Genomic DNA, 17,985 nt, shown 5'->3' on the forward strand with positions numbered 1-17,985 from the left:
TTCTCCAGACAAGACCCTGCAGAGCAATGCTCCCTCTAAGCTGTAGAGTCTTAGGAGCAAAAATTCCGCAGGGCCTGTAAGACGGAGCTCTTCCGCCATGCTTTCACATAGGGGCCACCACTACCACCGCCACCAATGAGGTGGACAACATCGGGTTAAGGATGGCCCAGGAAGATCTGCCACAATTTCTGCGTGGCCACTGGATTTACCTGGTTGAGCTATAGGATAACATCACCCTGGAGAACCATCCGGAGACCCTCTTGTTAAACTGAGTATAATTTTTATTAATTGTCATTAATGTTTTATTGCTTTTATCTGTTTTATAGGGGCTCTGCCCCTTGTAAGCCGCCCTGAGCCCGCTCTGTGGGGAGGGCGGGGTATAAATCTTAATAAATAAATAAATAAAATAAATAAATACTTTGTGAGCCACTGGCGTTCAAAGTTGTGAGCGAGTGATTTGGCTGCTGCATAAACTGGTTTGCTCCGGAGCCTTCCTTCCTGAGCGAAGGCAAAAGTGTGTGAGGCGGAGGCTAAAAAACGGTGAGCTGGCTCACACTGACTCAGCTTAGAGGGAACGCAGTCCTAAGGGCATCTAGGGCACGATTCCGTCATTCAGGGACCAGGTTCTCCAAGCAGCACTCCCGGCAGGTTTAAAAATAAAAGGCCGCGTCATGCGCTCAAATCCCAGCACGGTGAGATGTTTGAGCTGAGATCTTTCCAAACACAACACACGCAACAGTTGCTCCGATGGTTAAGTGGCTAAACGAAAAGCACCCTCGAGATTTCAGCTCTCTCTCTGTCACCGCAGGCGAGCAGATTGTTGGAACGCAACACATCGCAAATTGCACACAGGCCGGAGAAGAGACGCATCAGCAACGGGAGCCTTTGCGGGACTGGGCTTGGCTGCTGTTTACATATTCACGGCCGGGATGGGGGACCGATTTGTAAACAGAACTGATTCTTTTCATTTTTTGCTCGCGCAGCGGCAGGCACTGAAACAAGGGTATGCGGATGTTGCTCACGTACTGAGTGAAGGGTATGCCGATGTTGCTCACACACGGAATTAAGGAGAAACACAGTGACATTACGGTAACAAGGTGAACTTCGGGAAATGACGTCAACAGCATCTGCAGGCCGAGTGGCTCCCACCGGTCACAGGGGAGCCAGCCAGTGGCAGAGAGAATCAGCCGACGATCACCTCAGTAGAGCTACTCTGGTGTAGCGGTTAGGAGCGCAGACTCTAATCTGGGAGAACCGGGTTTGATTCCCCACTCCTCCACTTGCAGCTGCTGGATGACCTTGGGCCAGTTACAAGTTCTCTCAGAGCTGTTCTCTCAAGGACAGTTCTGGAAAGCGCTCTCTCAGCCCCACCGACCTCACAGGGTGTCTGTTGTGGGGAGGGGAAGGGAAAGGAGTTTGTCAGCCGCTCTGAGACTCCGAGTGAAGGGCGGGGTATAAATCCAATCTCTTCTTCTTCTTTTTTTACACTTCTAAATTTTGTCATAATGATGCCATGTAAGGTGCCTGAAGGTTACAGAGAACTCACCGGGTTAACACTGCAAAGAACGTACGAGCCACGCTTAATACCTTGCCAATCGGATTTCTCCTTTTTTGTGTCTGAAGCTTAGAAAAACCCCGGCCAGAGAACAACACGTATGCAACTTAAGGATTTCTCCTTCTCCCCCAGAGCGTGTTATGTTCTCTTCCCTCAGACCACAAAACTAATCTGCTTAAGGACAGGATTGGCAGAACAGGAAGAACAGTCTCAGATCACCCTTTATGCAAACAACTTTGGCAGACCGCTGTTACATCAGGGGTGCGGCGAGCGGCTTTCAGTGAGGAAGTTGCGCCGCTTTCCTTTGGAGCAGGTCCTGAACGAGCCGTGCCAGTATAGGCCTCTAGCCCACTGTGATGCAATCCAGATTAATCCTGATCTGAGCAGTTCCTTTAGCCTTAAAGGGCACATTTTTTTCTATATACTGACTCTAACAACAAAGATTCCAAAAATAGGTACACAATAGATTTGATAGGCCGCCATTAACACTGTTTATGCAACAAAGGGAAAATCTTATTTTAAGAGACATTAAACACAGAAGCGATTCTCCCCCCCCTTTTTTAACCCACTATACAAGCACGAGTCGTATGCAGCGGGACGCCACCTATCCAAGGAGGACACAGGTCTAGAACCCTATCAAGCCTAACGGTTCCCATCCTACAGAATGAGCAGAGGACATACAAAATGGTATATTGCACTGTATCAGCATCTAAAAGCCAGAGCCAGTTTGGTGTAGTGGTTAAGTGTGTGGACTCTAATCTGGGAGAACCGGGTTTGATTCCCCACTCCTCCACTTGCACCTGCTGATGTGACCTTGGGTCAGTCACAAGCTCTGGCACAGCTGTCCTTGAAAAAGAGCAGTTTGTGTCAGAGCTCTCTCAGCCCCACCCACCTCACAGGGTGTCTGTTGTGGGGAGGGGAAAGGGAAAGGAGTTTGTAAGCCGCTCTGAGACACCTTTGGGTAGTGAAGGGCGGGGTATAAATCCAATCTCTTCTTCTCTTCTAAAACGGCTTGGCTCAGTAAGACCAATCTGTTGTCATAGAGTCGCAGGGCCGGAAGGACTCTTAGGGGGCCGCCAAGTTCAGCTCCCTGTTCAAGGCAGGAAGTCCAAAGCCGGAGCGGCTCCATAAAACGGCTGCCCGTCCTCTTCTTGAAGTGAGGGAGCGCTCCCCCCACCCCACCCCCTCAGGCTGTCAGTAGAATCAGATACGGTAATGAATCCCATATTGGTCACTACAGCAGGGGCCCCCAAACTTTTTGAGCCTGCAGGCAACTTTTCAATTCTGACCTATGGTGGTGGGTGCAACAACAGAATGGCTCCCATAGGAGAGAAGAGGAGAAGAGACTGGATTTATACCCGCCCTTCACTCACGAGTCTCAGAGCCGCTTACAATCTCCTTTCCCTTCTCCTCCCCACAACAGACAGGTGGGGCTAAGAGAGCTCTGAGAGAACTGCTTGTGAGAGGGTGGGACTGAGAGAACAGCTCTGAGGGAACTTGTGACCGACCCAAGGTCATGCCAGCAGCTGCATGTGGAGAAGAGGGGAATCAAACCCTGTCCTCCCAGATTAGAGCCCGTGCTCTTAACCACTACACCAAATTGGCTCTTGAGGCGGTAAGGTCAAGGTAAAGGTAAAGGTTTCCCCTGCTCAAAACCCAACTGAATCCGACTCTAGGGATGCGGTGCTCATCTCCGTTTCCAAGCAGAAGAGCCAGCGCTGGCCGAAGATGTTTCTGTGGTCATATGGCCGGCACGACTAGACGCCGAGGCGCACAGAACGCTGTTACCTTCCCAGTGAAGTGGTACCTATTTATCTACTTGCAATTTCTTGCTTTCGAACTGCTAGGTTGGCAGGAGCTGGGACCAGAGACAGGAGCTCACTCCGTCATGCGGCACACTCGGGTCTCGAACTGCTGAACTCCCGACCTTCAACAGCCTGCAGTTCAGCGTCTTAACCACTTGAGCCACCGCAGCTCCCTTAAAGACCTACAAAATTTGTGGCAGGCTAGGAGCTCTTGTGAGTCACTGCTGACTCAGGGTGTGAGTCACTTGAGCCACCGCAGCCCCTCTTGAGGCGGAGCCAGCCACAAATGTCAGGGAGAAAGGCTATGCAAAACTCTCATAACAGCTCTTCAGCATTTAAACCAGAAGCTGTGTTTAACAGGGATGCCGTTTAGTAGCACAGCCAATCGGAAGGCTTGCTGGGGACAAGCCCCACCTGGCCCTGCCCACTCCCTAAAAACACTGGCTGAGCACCAGGAAAGGTGTTAGCAGGAACCCGCTGGGGACCCACGCTTTACGGCATTAACAACATCACGGAGTTCTCCGGATTCCATCCGTGGCATTCCGCCATTGTTACTCACCATGCCCGTTGCAATAGTAGATCCACTTCTCCCTGCTCGGGCCCGGCGTGGAAGATTTCTTCACCAACGACTTCTCCACGATGGCGCTGGGATCCTGCCTGGGCCCCTTCTTCAGGGTCCGCGAGCTCTTCCGGATGCTGCAGACCACGATCACCACCAGGACCACCAGCAGCAGCAGCACGATCATCCACGGCAAGTGTTCGTTGATATCGAAATGCCGGTGGGCGGCCTGGCGTGGAGGCCCTCTTTTAGGGGGCTTGTAAGGAATGCTGGATTTCACGCTGCCACTCATCTCCAGGGCGGGCTGTATTTTCAGAATGGACGTGGTGTGCTGGTGGTAGTGGATCTGCTGGTGGTTCAGAAGCCTCGGATGCTCTGGAGCCGTCGCGTTGGCCTCTGCCGACTCGTTCTTCAACGTCTCGTTGCCAGGGCCTGCAGCCTCCACCATGTTGACGTACGGGTTTGGCGTTGGGGTGGCGGAGAGGTTGGAAGCTGAAGAGTTCACACCTGCAGAGCACACACACCACGTTAAGAGCAGAAGCAGCAAACTTAAGGCCCTGCGTGCTATTCAATGAGAAAATCCTGGCCGATAGAAGAAGAAGAAGAAGAAGAAGAAGAGGAGGAGGAGGAGGAGGAGGAGGAGATTGGATTTATACCCCGCCCTTCACTACCCAAAGGTGTCTCAGAGCGGCTTACAAACTCCTTTCCCTCCCCCTCCCCACAACAGACACCCTGTGAGGTAGGCGGGGCTGAGAGAGCTCTTGACAGAAACTGCTCTTTTTCAAGAACAGCTGTGCCAGAGTTATGGCTTGCCCAAGGTCATCCAGCAGGTGCAAGTGGAGGAGTGGGGAATCAAACCCGGTTCTCCCAGATTAGAGTCCGCGCACTTAACCACTACACCAAACTGGCACTACACCAAGAACAAGAGCCCTGGCGGCACCTTAAAAGACTAACAAAATATGTGGCAGGGGACGAGCTTTCGTGAGGCCCTGCTCACTTCTTCAGAGACAGCTAGAATGAGAGTCCATCTGTCCTGTTTATTGGGAAGTGGCGTGATCTCAGATGCAGGAGGACATCTTGGCCAAGACAGCCTAAGTATCCAATTAGTGTCTCGGACATACGAACGCACAGGAAGCTGCCTTATACCGAACCAGACCCTGGGTCCATCAAAGTCAGTATTGTCTACTCAGACTGGCAGCAGCTCTTTGGGGGTCTCATGCTGAGGTCTTTCCCATCACCTAACTCACAGGTCCATTTTAACTGGAGATTCCAGGGATTGAACCTGGAATGTTCCGCAAGCAGAGCAAGAGGCTCGACTACTGAGCCACAGCCCCTCCCCAAATATAAGCTGACATTATCTAGAAAAAGGTTATCACATAAAATAAAATGAACATAAAATCGGGGGCTACTTCACATTGGAAGCTCACTTACCACCTTATAGTCAGAAATTCCCTCTAGGACTGAGCCTGGAGGAAACCAGTTCTACAGATCTGTAGCACGAGGCGTCTGTGCACAGCACTGATTGGTTAACAGCTGTAACATCGCAATACCCTACCCCCCACCCGGGAAGAAATATTAAAAATCTTTAACAATATAGTGCTCTTTTCTGTTAAGTTCCAAAACAACTTCTAGTTTTACATAAAAGCATTTTTTTAAGTGGATGGTCTACCTGAAGCACGTTCGGAGCACTCCTGGTTACTACAGAATATCAATGTCAAGGCTAGCTAAGGAAAATTCCAATTCATTCTTTCCAGGTAAGAGTTTGCATATAAAAAGCCCAACGCCAGAAGTCAGGTGGTAACTTTTGTTAGGACCAGTCAACGTACTGCAAAACGGTGAGCAAAATTTTCGTGTTTTCAAGAATTCTTCATTAAAGAATCTAAATAACTCCTCAAAGTATTCCAAACAGGTTAGGGAATTAGTCGAGAAAGAAGGAGGAATATACACGTTCAACATAAGTATTTGTCCAACGCTAAACTTGAGCAGGAGAGCTATGTCCTATGTTTTGTATGATTCGTCAGCAATATCTTGATCCTGTTATTTCTAACCTTTCTGGTTCTCCAGGAAGAATTACCCAGTATTTACTTGCTGCTAAATCCTCTCGATTGACGGAATTAGTGGCTAAGTACTTGGCTATAGTACTGCACAAGGGTTATCCTTTTGTAGGTAAAGCCAATGAATAATTGTCTGATTTTGATTTTAGAAGAAGAAGAGAAGAGATTGGATTTATACCCCGCCCTTCACTCCGAGTCTCAGAGCGGCTGACAATCTCCTTTCCCTTCCCCTCCCCACAACAGACACCTTGTGAGGTAGGTGGGGCTGAGAGAGCTCTGACAGAACTGCTCTTTCAAGAACAGCTCTGACAGAAATATGGCTTGCCCAAGGTCATCCAGCAGCTCCAAGTGAAGGAGTGGGGAATCAAACCCAGTTCTCCCAGATTAGAGTCCGCGCACTTAACCACTACACCAAACTGGCATTGTTTTCTTGATATTACTCTAATTATCCTTTTAGATTGTGTTTTTATCTGATTTTATTCATCTTAGACCCTGTTTGTATCTGATTCTAACTTACCCTCATGTACCATTAAATGTTTTGAATTTCAATAGAATTCTTCATGAGACAGGATGTTCAGTAAAACCAGGGGTGGTATGGGGAGGGGGAGAGAGGGGGGATGATTTTTCAAGGCATGATAGAAACGCCCCAAATGGAGAAGTCTGAAAAGCCTAACCTTGGGACATTCCCATCATGGTTCTTGAGCAGAGGTTGGAAATACTCTGTGTACATGGATTTTAAAAGGTAAAGGTTCCCTTGCTCGAAAGCCAGTCGAATCCGACTCTAGGGTTGCAGTGCTCATCTCCATTTCAAAGCCGAAGAGCCAGCGCTGTCCGAAGACGTTTCCGTGGTCATGTGGCCGGCATGACTAAACACCAAGGCGTACGGAACGCTGTTACTTTCCCACCGAAGTGGTACCTATTTATCTACTTGCCATTTCTTGCTTTCGAACTGCTAGGTTGGCAGGATTTTACTTCGCCTAAAAATGTGTAGCTATATGAGCAGACTGATTCTTAGGCTGCGGTCAGATGACAGGCTTGGTGCGCTCTGGCTGTGCCTCTAAGTGCACAGGTTTATTTTGTAGCGGGAAGGTTTGATCAGACAGCACACCCTGAGGCAGCTTCACGGTGTGCTCATTCCACAGTCAATCGTCCAGGAGTGCAGCGTGTCAACCACGGAGCGCGCTGTCCGGTTGGTTTTATGGGTGCGCATGCACTTATGCACACAGGGCCAACAACTTAAAAAAGAAAAGAAATTAAAGGCAGAGATGGAACTGAATGTTCACACTTCCCAACTGTCTTCAGTTCACAACAGGGGAGTTCAGACAGCTAGAAATGCAGGGTGAAAGTGCAGGCATCCGTAAAGACTGGACTTTCCCCAATGCCTATTAACTCTGATTCGAGGACGGGGCAGAACCGGGTGCCAACGACTAGGGAACGGGAGGCAAATGTTGCTGTCTGATCGTGCACTTTAAACCTGGCAGGAAACAGCAATGACATTGGATCAAACTGCTCGTCTGACGGCAGCCTTAGACTCTACACCATGTTTTAATAGTCGCAGGATGATGTTTTAAGACCTTTGATCAAAGACAGTGGGTAGATTGCAGGCATAATTATTTTTAATATCATGGCACCTCATGTCATTAGAACTGAAAGCCAAGACTTCCTAAGGATGGAAAGGTTAATCTTAGAGTGGTGTAGAGTGGTCAGAATCCAAGACCCAGGTTCAAATCCCCACTCATGGAAGCTTGCTGAGTGACCTTGGACCAGTTACACAACTCAGCTTAACCTGCCTCACAGGTATTTGGGGAGCATACAGGAGCAGACGCTGTCTGACGAGTGAAGCAAGAGAGCAGTAAACCAAAGCAAAATAACCCACCTCACAGGGTTGTTGTGAAGATAAAGTGGAGGAGAGAAAAAACGATGTAAGCTGCTTTGGGTCTCTACTGGGGGGAGGAAAGTGGGGTACAAATGAATAAATAAATCTTGGGCTATGCACCATCAAGGCACTTCCGACCAGTGTTCCCGCTAAGCTGAGTTAATGTGAGCCGGCTCACAGTTTTTTAGCCTCCGGCTCACACATTTTTGTCTTTGCTCAGGAAGGAGGGCTCCAGAGCACATTTACGCAGCAGCCAAATCGCTCGCTCACAACTTTAGTGCCAGTCGCTCACAAAGTAGAATTTTTGCTCACAAGACTCCACAGCTAAGAGGGAGCATTGCTTCCGACTTATGGTGACCCTCGGAATTGACGTCCTCCAAAACATCCTATTGTTAACAATCATGCTCAGGTCTTCAAGACTGAGGGCCCTGGCTTCCTTGACTGAATGAAAATTCATTCGTTTGCTTCTTTGTGCCAATTTATATTCCACCCTCCCCGCCTGCCTGTGGGATGGCCTTTCCCCACATGTTCCCCAGAGAGCACTGCGATCAGGATCCCAAAACCGCCTGGACCTCTTTGGCCCAAAGGAAGTCAGGTTGACGGCAACTAGGACCAGGGCTTTCTCTTTCGTAGCGCCGTCCTATTGGAACGAGCTTCCTGGAGAGATCAGGGCTCTGCGGGACCTGTCACAGTTCCGCAGGGCCACGAAAACAGAGCTTTTTAGGCAGGCATTCCGTTAGGCGCAGCGTCTTACCAGCAGCGCCCGGTGTGAACTCAGAGCCAGCACGACCCAGCGCGGTGGCACCGCTGAATGTGTCCTTAAACTGCACTTTATTTCTATCGCCATCGAAGTTATGTTTTAAATTGATTTGTCTGTGTTTTAAATGACTTATTGTATTTTATCATTTGTAACATGTATATTGCTTATCAGTTTTATAGAAGCCGCCCTGAGCCCGCCTTGGCGGGGAGGGCGGGGTAAAAGTTAAAGTGATAAATAATAAATAAATATAAATAAATAAATACCTGTACATAAAACAGTGTAGAACACCCAGCCAGGGTTTTTTTTTTAAAGTCTTTATCAAAAAATTTAACATCCAAATCAATCAGAGGCTTTTTTTTTTAATACGCCAGCTGTGAAGGAGTGGAACGGTGAGCGATTTAGCACTAGAACACTGGTCCTATGGCAGTTGTGACTTTTCATGGCTTTATCGAGATTTTGATAGACTGCTCTTTTTTTAAAATGCTTTTTTTTGCTCCAAGCCACCTTCATCAGCATTTGCTGGCATTCGGAACACACATTTGTAAACACACAGGATAATGTCCGAAAGAGCAGCGGACAAACTACAGATAAAGCAAATACATAATGTTTCTACTCAGCCACAGAGCTTTTTAAAACACACGTGTGCGCGCATAAATGGTACTGCTGCCTCCTTCCTCTTCTTGGCTGGTCGCCTACCAGTCAGGACATCGTTTCTACGGCATGCGGAAGGGGACAAAAAGCCTCGATGTGAAACTAGCCGTGGAGAATGAGGCAGCAGCCATTTTGTCTAAAACTAGGCAGGTGCCCGAAGGGCTTCTTTAGGGAGGCCATTCTAGAGCGGCAGCTGGCGCCCTCCCAACCGGCCAACTTCACACATGCTCAACGGCCCCAGACAACAAATGCTCTCGGACGTGCTTTGTATTTACCTTTGGGAAGGGAAGTGGTAGATGCAACCTTGGGGTGCTCTTTCTCCTCTTCTGGACGGGAGGAAAGCCCAGCGGCATTCAGGAGGGCGGGCGGAAGGCCACAGATGTTGTCCGTCTGTCTCGTCCCCGGCTTCGTCACCACCATTTTCTTTTTGGAACAGTCCGTGAAGGCTCTGCATCTCAGGACGCTAGAAGGCACATCAGAGAAAGTGCCGGAAGGGCACGGCTTGCACCTGACATCCTCCGTGTCGGTACCTTTCTTTTTTAAGCCCCAGCCGATGGGACACTCGGAATAGAGGTTGCAGGTGTCGTTGGCGAGGAAGCGGCCGAGCGGGCAGGCGCATTCGCGATCGGTCCAAGCCGTGCAAGGCGTTCTCTCCACCATCGGCCGCTTACAAGGCTTCCTGCAGGGGTGGCATCTCTCAATCCCGTTTTTGTGCTTTGTAAAGGTCCCCCTCGGACAGTCGCTGCACTCCCTTAAGGTCGTATTGGTACAGTGCTTGGACACGTACGTCCCCGCGGGACATTTGTCACACGTCAGTTCGCTGTTCGTGGCCCGGTCGAAGTGGCTGTACGTGCCGGAGGAGGGGCTTATGGCGTTCTGCTCGGACGTCAACTTGGACTGAGCACCGGTGGCGCTGAACAACATGAAGCCCTGAAAAGCGAAACACAAAGCACGTCAGACGCAAGCAAACCAAATCAGCCTGGCGCTGCTTATCAGACAGCATGGTGTAGTGGTTAAGAGCGATGGACTCCAATCTAGAGAACTGGGTTCGATTCCCCACTCCTCCACATGAAGCCAGCTGGGCGACCTTGGGCCACTCACAGGTCCTCTCCGAGTTCTCTCAGCCCCACCTACCTCACAGGGTGTGTTGTGGGGAGGGGAAGGGAAGAAGACTGCAAGCTGCTTTGTGACTCCTTACAGTAAAGAACAGCAAAAGCTACTCTTCAGAGCCAGCGCGGTGTAAAGAGTGGTGGACTTGAATCTGGAGAAACAGGTTTGATTCCCCACTTCTCCTCCACATGAAACCTGCTGGGTGACCTTGGGCCAGTCACAGTTCCTCTCAGAGCTCTCTCAGCCCCACCTACCCCACAAGGTGTCTGTTGTGGGGAGAGGAAGGGAAGGTGACCGCAAGCCGCTTTGAGACTCCTTAAATGGTAAAGGTAAAGGTTCCCTTGCTCGAAAGCCAGTCGAATCCGACTCTAGGTTTGCAGTGCTCGTCTCCGTTTCAAAGCCGAAGAGCCAGCGCTGTCCGAAGACGTTTCCGTGGTCATGTGGCCGGCATGACTAGACACCAAGGCGCACGGAACGCTGTTACCTTCCCACCGAAGTGGTCCCTGTTTATCTACTTGCAATTTCTTGCTTTCGAAACGCTAGGTTGGCAGGAGCTGGAACTACAGACGGGAGCTCACTCCATCATGCGGCACCCGGGTCTCGAACTGCTGAACTACTGACCTTCCACAGCCTGCAGTTCAGCGTCTTAACCACTTGAGCCCCCGCAGCTCCTTGAGATTCCTTAGGGCAGAGGAAAGCAGGGTATAAAAACCTAACTCTTCTTCCGTTAAAAAGTCAATTCCATCTGATAGAAATAAGACTCTCCAGCTTAGCCGCTCAAAGGTACATCCAGCACAGGATAGAAAGCCGTGAACACGCACATCTGCCTTACACCAAATCAGACCATGGGTCCATCAAGGTCAGTATTGCCTACTCAGGCTGGGAAGTGTCTCCCTGGGGTCTCAGGTAGAGATCTTTCTCATCACCTACTACCTGATTCTTTTAACCAGAGATGCTGGGGATTGAACCTGGGGTCTTCTACGTGCCCAGCAGAGGCTCTGGCACTGAGCTGCGTGCCCCTCCATGGACATAAAATGTGCTTTCTAATAAAAAAGCTGGGATTTCGAGAGTTATGATCTTCTGAAGCTCATCCTATTCACTAGCGATCTGCATTCTAGACGGCCACAGGAACACATTTCCGTATCAAACTAAGGTGTGGTATACACAGGGAGAGACTTGGGTGTCTTTGCCTCGCCCTCTTCCTTTCTCCTGGTACCCCAGTGTTAAGTCGCTCGCTTAACAAAGAAGGTCGGACAGTGATTCAGCAAGAACACAGCTTTATTCTTTCACTCGAACACAACTCCAACACGGATCAACATCTGATAGCCAGAACAGCCTTTACATTGCAGCTGTCCTGCTTTTAAACATCCCCGGCTAATGTAACCACACCCACTGTACAAATACCAACCAATAAGGTTGTTCGCATAAGGACCAATCACGGATGTTCCCGCTCAGGGAGCTTGCTAGAAAGTGATTGGTTAGGTGCTTCCTGGGCTAGTAACACGATTGGGTGGATTTGGATCCCAGCCCAGGACGAAGCTTCACATTGCACTTCAATTAGATGTTTCACAACATATCATGCATTCAAGGCAGCTTTGAATACACGACACCCAGCGATTACTGACCAATTGGACTAAATAGGGGGCATCCATCCATGACGGGTAGTAAAACACATTATTTTTCAACATTTCACAGTGCTGTTTGTCAGAAGTGGCCTGACCAATATGAGCTGTGGCGTGGAGATTTGCCAGGGTTGAGAACCTCCAGGGGAGTCACTGGTAGATCTCCTGGGATTACAGAGGTCAGTTCCCCTGGAGAAAACGGCCGCTTTAGAAGGTAGACTCTGTGGTGTTAGACCCCACTGATGTCCTGTCCCTCCCCTCCCTAAACCCCACCCTCTACAGGCTCCGCCCTCAAAATCTCTTGGTATTTCCCAACCTGGAGCTGGGAACCCTACTCACGATGGGTTTGCTCCAGCCAAGGGTTTTTTTGTAGAAAAACCCCAGCAGGAACTCATTAGCATAATTGGCCACACCCAACAGCAGAAACGTATTCGCATATTAGGCCACACCCCTGACAGCTCATTAGCCTATGAGGCCACACCCCCGTGTTACCAGAAGTGTGGTCATCCAGCCACACCCACCTTTTGCTTCTTATTCTGTTTACCTTGTTTGTTGTCAAGACCCAGGGCTTTTTTTGGAGCGGGAACTCCTTTGCATGTTAGGCCACACACCTCTAATGTAGCCAATTCCAATGAGTTCCTGCTGTTGGGTGTGGCCTATTATGCTAATGAGTTCCTGCTGGGCATGGCCAACTCTGGAGTCAGCCGGAACTCCGTTCCTGTGCGTTCCTGCCCCAAAATAGCCCTGGCTCCAGCCAAATTTAAGGGGGGGGGGGATCCAGCAAACAATGGCTAAATTATAGCACCTAATAATTTTGCTCAGAGGAGCAAGGATTTTGCTTTCGGGCATCTCTGTAGCCACCCCCGATATACCTTCCATTTACCACTTCATTACAGCTGAAGTGTGGATACACACACACCATTCAGTAAAAATCTTCGGTGTACTCTTAAAGTGATGATGTTTCAAGATTCCCGTGCCGCCCTGACCTGGATAGTCCAGGCAAGTCCGATCTCGTCAGATCTCGGAAGCGAAGCAGGGTTGGACTCTGGCAAGTACTTGGAAGGGAGGCCTCCAAGGAATACCAGAGGCGGGAGGCGGGGGCAGGCTTTATTCAGCTATCTCTGAGTATCCCACAGGCTCCCAATAGGGGTCAGTCACCAGAGATCACTATGACTTCCAGGGGCACATGTGCACATATGGAAAGAAAGAAAAAAACCAACCAAAAAAAGAGACTTTCTATGGTGTGGGGAGTGACCAGCTGGCAAGCAGAGTCAGGTACATACGCAGAGAGGAATGGCCGTCAGGGTGACCGATGGCCGAACCTCTACCCGGACACCCTGCTGATCGGTTCGACAGGACAGACTGCAGGTTGCAAAAATGTACGCTACAATAAAAACGTGCTGGTCTTCAGCGTGCCATTGAAATGGCTATTTATTATACCAAAAAGAAGGGAAGGGGTAGAAGTAACATACCATTCCCCCTTGCAAGCTGAGGTAAATTATAAGAAGCATACATGAGCAGAAGTTACCCAACAAGTGAATCGGGAAAGCAGTAAAAAGAAAATAATTTCAACAGGGAAGAAAGAGTAAATTATACACAACAGTTTTCAGCACCTCAGTAGCACGACAAAACCTGAAGGACAAACGCAGTAACTCAAAGTTACATTTAATAGAAAGGACATGGCGGATCAGCTATTACTCTGGGAAAGAACAAATTAAGCCCTAAAATGAATCTTAGGATAAGGCAGATTCATTTTCTTCTAACTGGTGGGGGGTGGGGTGGGGGGGGATTTCTGTGGCTCTGCCGTATTATATATGCTCCCACTCTTCAGTTGCTACCCGTTCTGGGAAGTCAGCCAAGGAAGACATATTTTTATAAAAGAATCCCCAAACATGATGCTGCGGGGGGGAAATATACACGGAGAAGCCAACAGCATTGCATCAGTTTTGGTGCAGAGTAGCTACTAGCTGAGCTGCCTTTGCTTGCTTTAGCAGAAATTATATTTGCCCTGCTGCATAATTGATGAACAAAAACCTGCACAAAACACACTTCAAAGCAGTTCATAAAAAGCTACTGCCAAAGGCAACGCGCTCCCATGTGCTTATGCGCAGCAAACTGGGCCACATCCAAGCCAGACAACAATGCCTCATACCGACACTTCCACCTGCAAAAAGACAATATGCTCCCATGCAACAGCACACAACATAAACAATGATGCTTCAGTGTCTTCTGTTTGACAAGACTCTATTGAGCTGCCAAAACCCAAGGAGATATTTCCGAGCGAGCTGAAAGGCAAAAAGATCTCTCTCTGTGCCAGAACACCCTGTGACTTCTTCAAACCGAAAATGGTATTTCAAAGGTTGGACATAACTAGGGATGCCAGCCCATGGCCTGGCACCCCGGGAGGGTATGTGGGGTGGGTATACGTGGGCTAGCGTTACAGCAGCATGCGATATCGCATCTGCCAAAAATCAGAAGTGATGTTATGTCAGTGTGACAGTCTAGAATTCTATGATTAAACCCTGAGTCCTTGGCAAATCCTCAAGCTATGCCCTGACACCATGATGTCACTTCCGGTAAAAACTGGAAGTGACATCACATGCTAGTATAATGCCCACCCCCATTCCCCCAAAGGAGACCTTTGAGGCTCTGGCGGGCAACAGAGACTGGATTGCCAGGAGGTCTCCCACCACAGCAGGAGACCCCACATTCTTAGCTATAATCAGGGGTCATTTCCTGCAGGAGCGCACAGGAGCGGAGCTCCGGCAGTAAAGAGCCCATGGGGCGGGCACATGCAACAAGCCCCCTCCCTTCTCCCAGCAGCCCTCAGTCAGAGCAAGAAGCAGCCAGGTAAGTTGCAGAGCCCCTCCCCGGGCCCCCGGTCCAAAACAGTCCAGTGGTACCTTTAAGACCAAATTTTATTCAGGTACAAGCTCTCCCTCCTCTGCAAGGACAGATCTGCACGTTCCCCCCCCCCAATAGCTAGCAATCCAAAACAGACCAGTGGAGCCTGAGCGGTGGGTGTTGCCTTCTGACACACTTCCAGTGATGTCAGGTGGTGTGGCATATGCAAATAAGTTATGATAATGAGCTCCTGCACCTCTTTTTCTACGAAATGACCCCTGGCTATAATATATTTCATATCCATCCTGCTCTAGATTAACAACACTCATAGACAGCTGGTGTGGTGTAGCAGTTAAGTGCCAGGCTATGTCTGGGAAGACTTGTGTTCAAATCCTTGCTTCCAGTGGAACACGCCAGGTGATTTCGGGCCAGTTACTCATTTGGTCAACTTCAACTACCTCACAAGTTTGTTGTGAGGCTGAATGGAGAAAGCTATGTAATGCAGGCTAGTCCAATCTCAGCAGATCTCAGAAGCTAAGCAGGTTCAGCCGTGGCATTTGGACAGGAGACCACCAGGGAAGTCCAGGGTTGCTATGCAGAGGCAGGTAACGGTAAACCACCTCTGAATGTCTCTCGCCTTGAAAACTCCATGGGGTCACCATAAGTTGGCTTTGTCTGGATGGCAAAATATCTCCCTTATATATAAAAGCCAAATGGCGGTGGCACTTCTCTAGAACATTCCACACGTTCCGGAATTGGTTGGCGCCCTGGTGTGTCACTCAGAATCTGTCCCTATCCACTGGCTGCATTGCTTGAGTCTCGCCTCCAACATTCTAAACAGTTTGCTGTTCCTCTCCCCCCCCATAGCCAGTCAGAACACAGAGGTTATTCGCATATGCAGCCTCGTTGGCCTTTGCCTCGGAACACAGAGGTCGTTTGCATATGCAACTTGATTGGCTTTTGCCTCTAACATTCTAAACAGTTTGCTGTTCTGAGGTAAAATGTGTCCAATCTCCAGGTGAGGGCTGGAGATCACTCAGAATTACAACTGCTTTCCAGATGGCAGAGATCAGTTCCCCTGGAGAAAATGATGGGCTCTGTATCCTTATATGCTGCTGAGGTGTGCCCCGTATGACAGCCAATGTGACGTAGCAGTCAGGGCTTCAGAGCATGGGAGAGGCTGCAGGTGTGTGGGGGGTGGAAAGCTGAAGAGTGAGGGGCAAATAAAGGTAGGCTGATGATTGGCTGCGAAGGAGATGTGAGGGATGGAGCCTGGAGAGGGTGAGGTTTCAGGAGGCGTGGGACCTCGGACAGGTACAAAGCCATAGACTCCACCCTCCAAACCAACCATTCCCTTCTGGGGAACCATCGTTGCCAATCTCCAGGTGAGGGCTGGAGATCACTCAAAATTACAACTGTTCTTTAGGTAGCAGAGATCAGTTCCTCTGGAGAAAATGGTGGACTCAGTGTCATTATACCCTGCTGAGGTCACCACAGCAAATTGACACTGAGTGTCCAAGGCCGAAGCACCCGCCCAGAGTCTCTTTCTAGAGGCCATTGTATTTATTTCCACAATGGGCCTTTTTTCTAGTATGTATATAATGCTGCTTGGAGCTCCTTGGAAGAACAAAGGAGTAAAAAAAAAAAGGACTGAACACAATCTTGTATTTCCTCTCTTTCTGCCATCATGCGCTCACCTGTTAAGCTAGACACCTGCCCTCTTCCTAAACCTTTCCATCTTGAAGAACACCACAGCCTGACCTTTTTCAGAACGGAGTTTATGAGCCAAGCTCAAAAAAGGCAAGCCAGACTGACCAAACGACAGCAATCAGGGAGTCCGTCACCTTGAAAAGAAATCAAGATGGAGGACGCAACTGGTCCTCCCTCACAATTCCTCCACCGGAGGAGACGCATTCAAGTTTCTCTTCAGCTGCCATCCTGGGAGAAACAGTCAGAGCCAAAACGCCATCTTCTCGCAGCCTACTCATGGGAGCATGAGGAGAATTGTCTTTCAGACCAAAAAAAATTCCTTTTTGTTTTGACATCCTACAGTTACCTGTCCTATGCTGCCTACAGGGAAATACACAAACATGCTTGCACACCCGGCACTCTACTCCTTGTTGTCCTTCACAAACACAAAATATATGTTTAATAAAGCTGGTCAGTCAAGACAAGATGGAGGCAGTCCACTCTCTTTTCTTGCCAAGCTGTAATGGATTTCACACTCCTTCACTGGCAGAACTCTCTTTCCCAGCTTCTTGGGACTTTTAACAACAAGAGATTTCTAGAAGGTTGAAGTTCTCCCAGAAAAAAAGGGGAAATTGTGTTTCGGAAATCCAGTTAGCTTGGTTAGCATCACAACATAGGCCAATATGGATGTACCACACAGTGAATTTTTTAAAAAGGAGAGAAAAGGGTGAGGATTTTCTCACTTCAAGGAAGAGAACAAAAATCACGCCGGGACAAAGTATCACTTTGACCAGGGGTCCCCAACGTTTCTGAGCCTCTGGTTTTCTGACAAAGCATGGAAGGCGCAACCACAAAATTGCTGCCACACAACAGCTGCTGGGAGAGGTGGAACCAGCCACACAAAATGGCAGCCGCAGTTGACCTTCCGTCACACTGTGATGATCTTTGTGCTGCAGTGGCAGCTTTCAAAAACCTGCACAGCCAATCAGATCTCCAGTGGTCCATCAGAAGCTCTGCTGGGGAAAGCCCCACATGGCTCCAATCCACTTTCTAAAAACATCTGGTGAGCACCAGGAAAGGCACCAGTGCCTACGGCCACCACGTTGGGGAGCCCTGACCTAGATGCAACATCATCAGAAGCAGCAAAAGGGGGGGGGGGGAGGAAGGTAGCTGGCCAAGATCAGAGGGGCTCATTTTTTTTTAGCTGAGAGTGTATTAAATATAATGCAGCTCCATTTACGTGAATACACATACACAAGAGGGAACTTGCGAGAACTCACGGGGGGAAGGGGAATCCTGTTTTCCCCGATCCTAGGCACCGCCTCAGGTTCCCCCACCATCTTTGGATTCAGAATGTCTCCCTTCACACGCTCCCCTTGCCCACCCTGATTCATCCCCTACCCCCTTTGCCTTACTGCCACGCCTAGGGATACCAGCAGTGACTCACACCCTGAGTCAGC

At 49.3% G+C, this 17,985-nt stretch overlaps 1 protein-coding gene across 1 annotated transcript in view; it reads right to left on the reverse strand.

Annotated features, from left to right (window-relative positions):
* The window catches only part of LOC107113621 (tumor necrosis factor receptor superfamily member 21-like), a gene marked incomplete at its 3' end in the record, with an annotated part of 48,772 nt that overhangs the window by 10,223 nt on the left and 20,564 nt on the right, over nucleotides 1-17,985 (reverse strand). The window contains exons 2-3 of the mRNA XM_015414967.1: nucleotides 9,536-10,190; nucleotides 3,920-4,426 (exon numbers count right to left, since the gene is read on the reverse strand). Of these exons, the coding sequence (XP_015270453.1) occupies nucleotides 3,920-4,426; nucleotides 9,536-10,190 (1,162 nt within the window). The remainder of the gene's footprint in view (nucleotides 1-3,919; nucleotides 4,427-9,535; nucleotides 10,191-17,985) is intronic.

The sequence above is a fragment of the Gekko japonicus genome, unplaced genomic scaffold (genome assembly GCF_001447785.1).
Source record: "Gekko japonicus isolate JY-2015 unplaced genomic scaffold, Gekko_japonicus_V1.1 scaffold4120, whole genome shotgun sequence".
Taxonomy (NCBI): Eukaryota; Metazoa; Chordata; class Lepidosauria; order Squamata; family Gekkonidae; genus Gekko; species Gekko japonicus.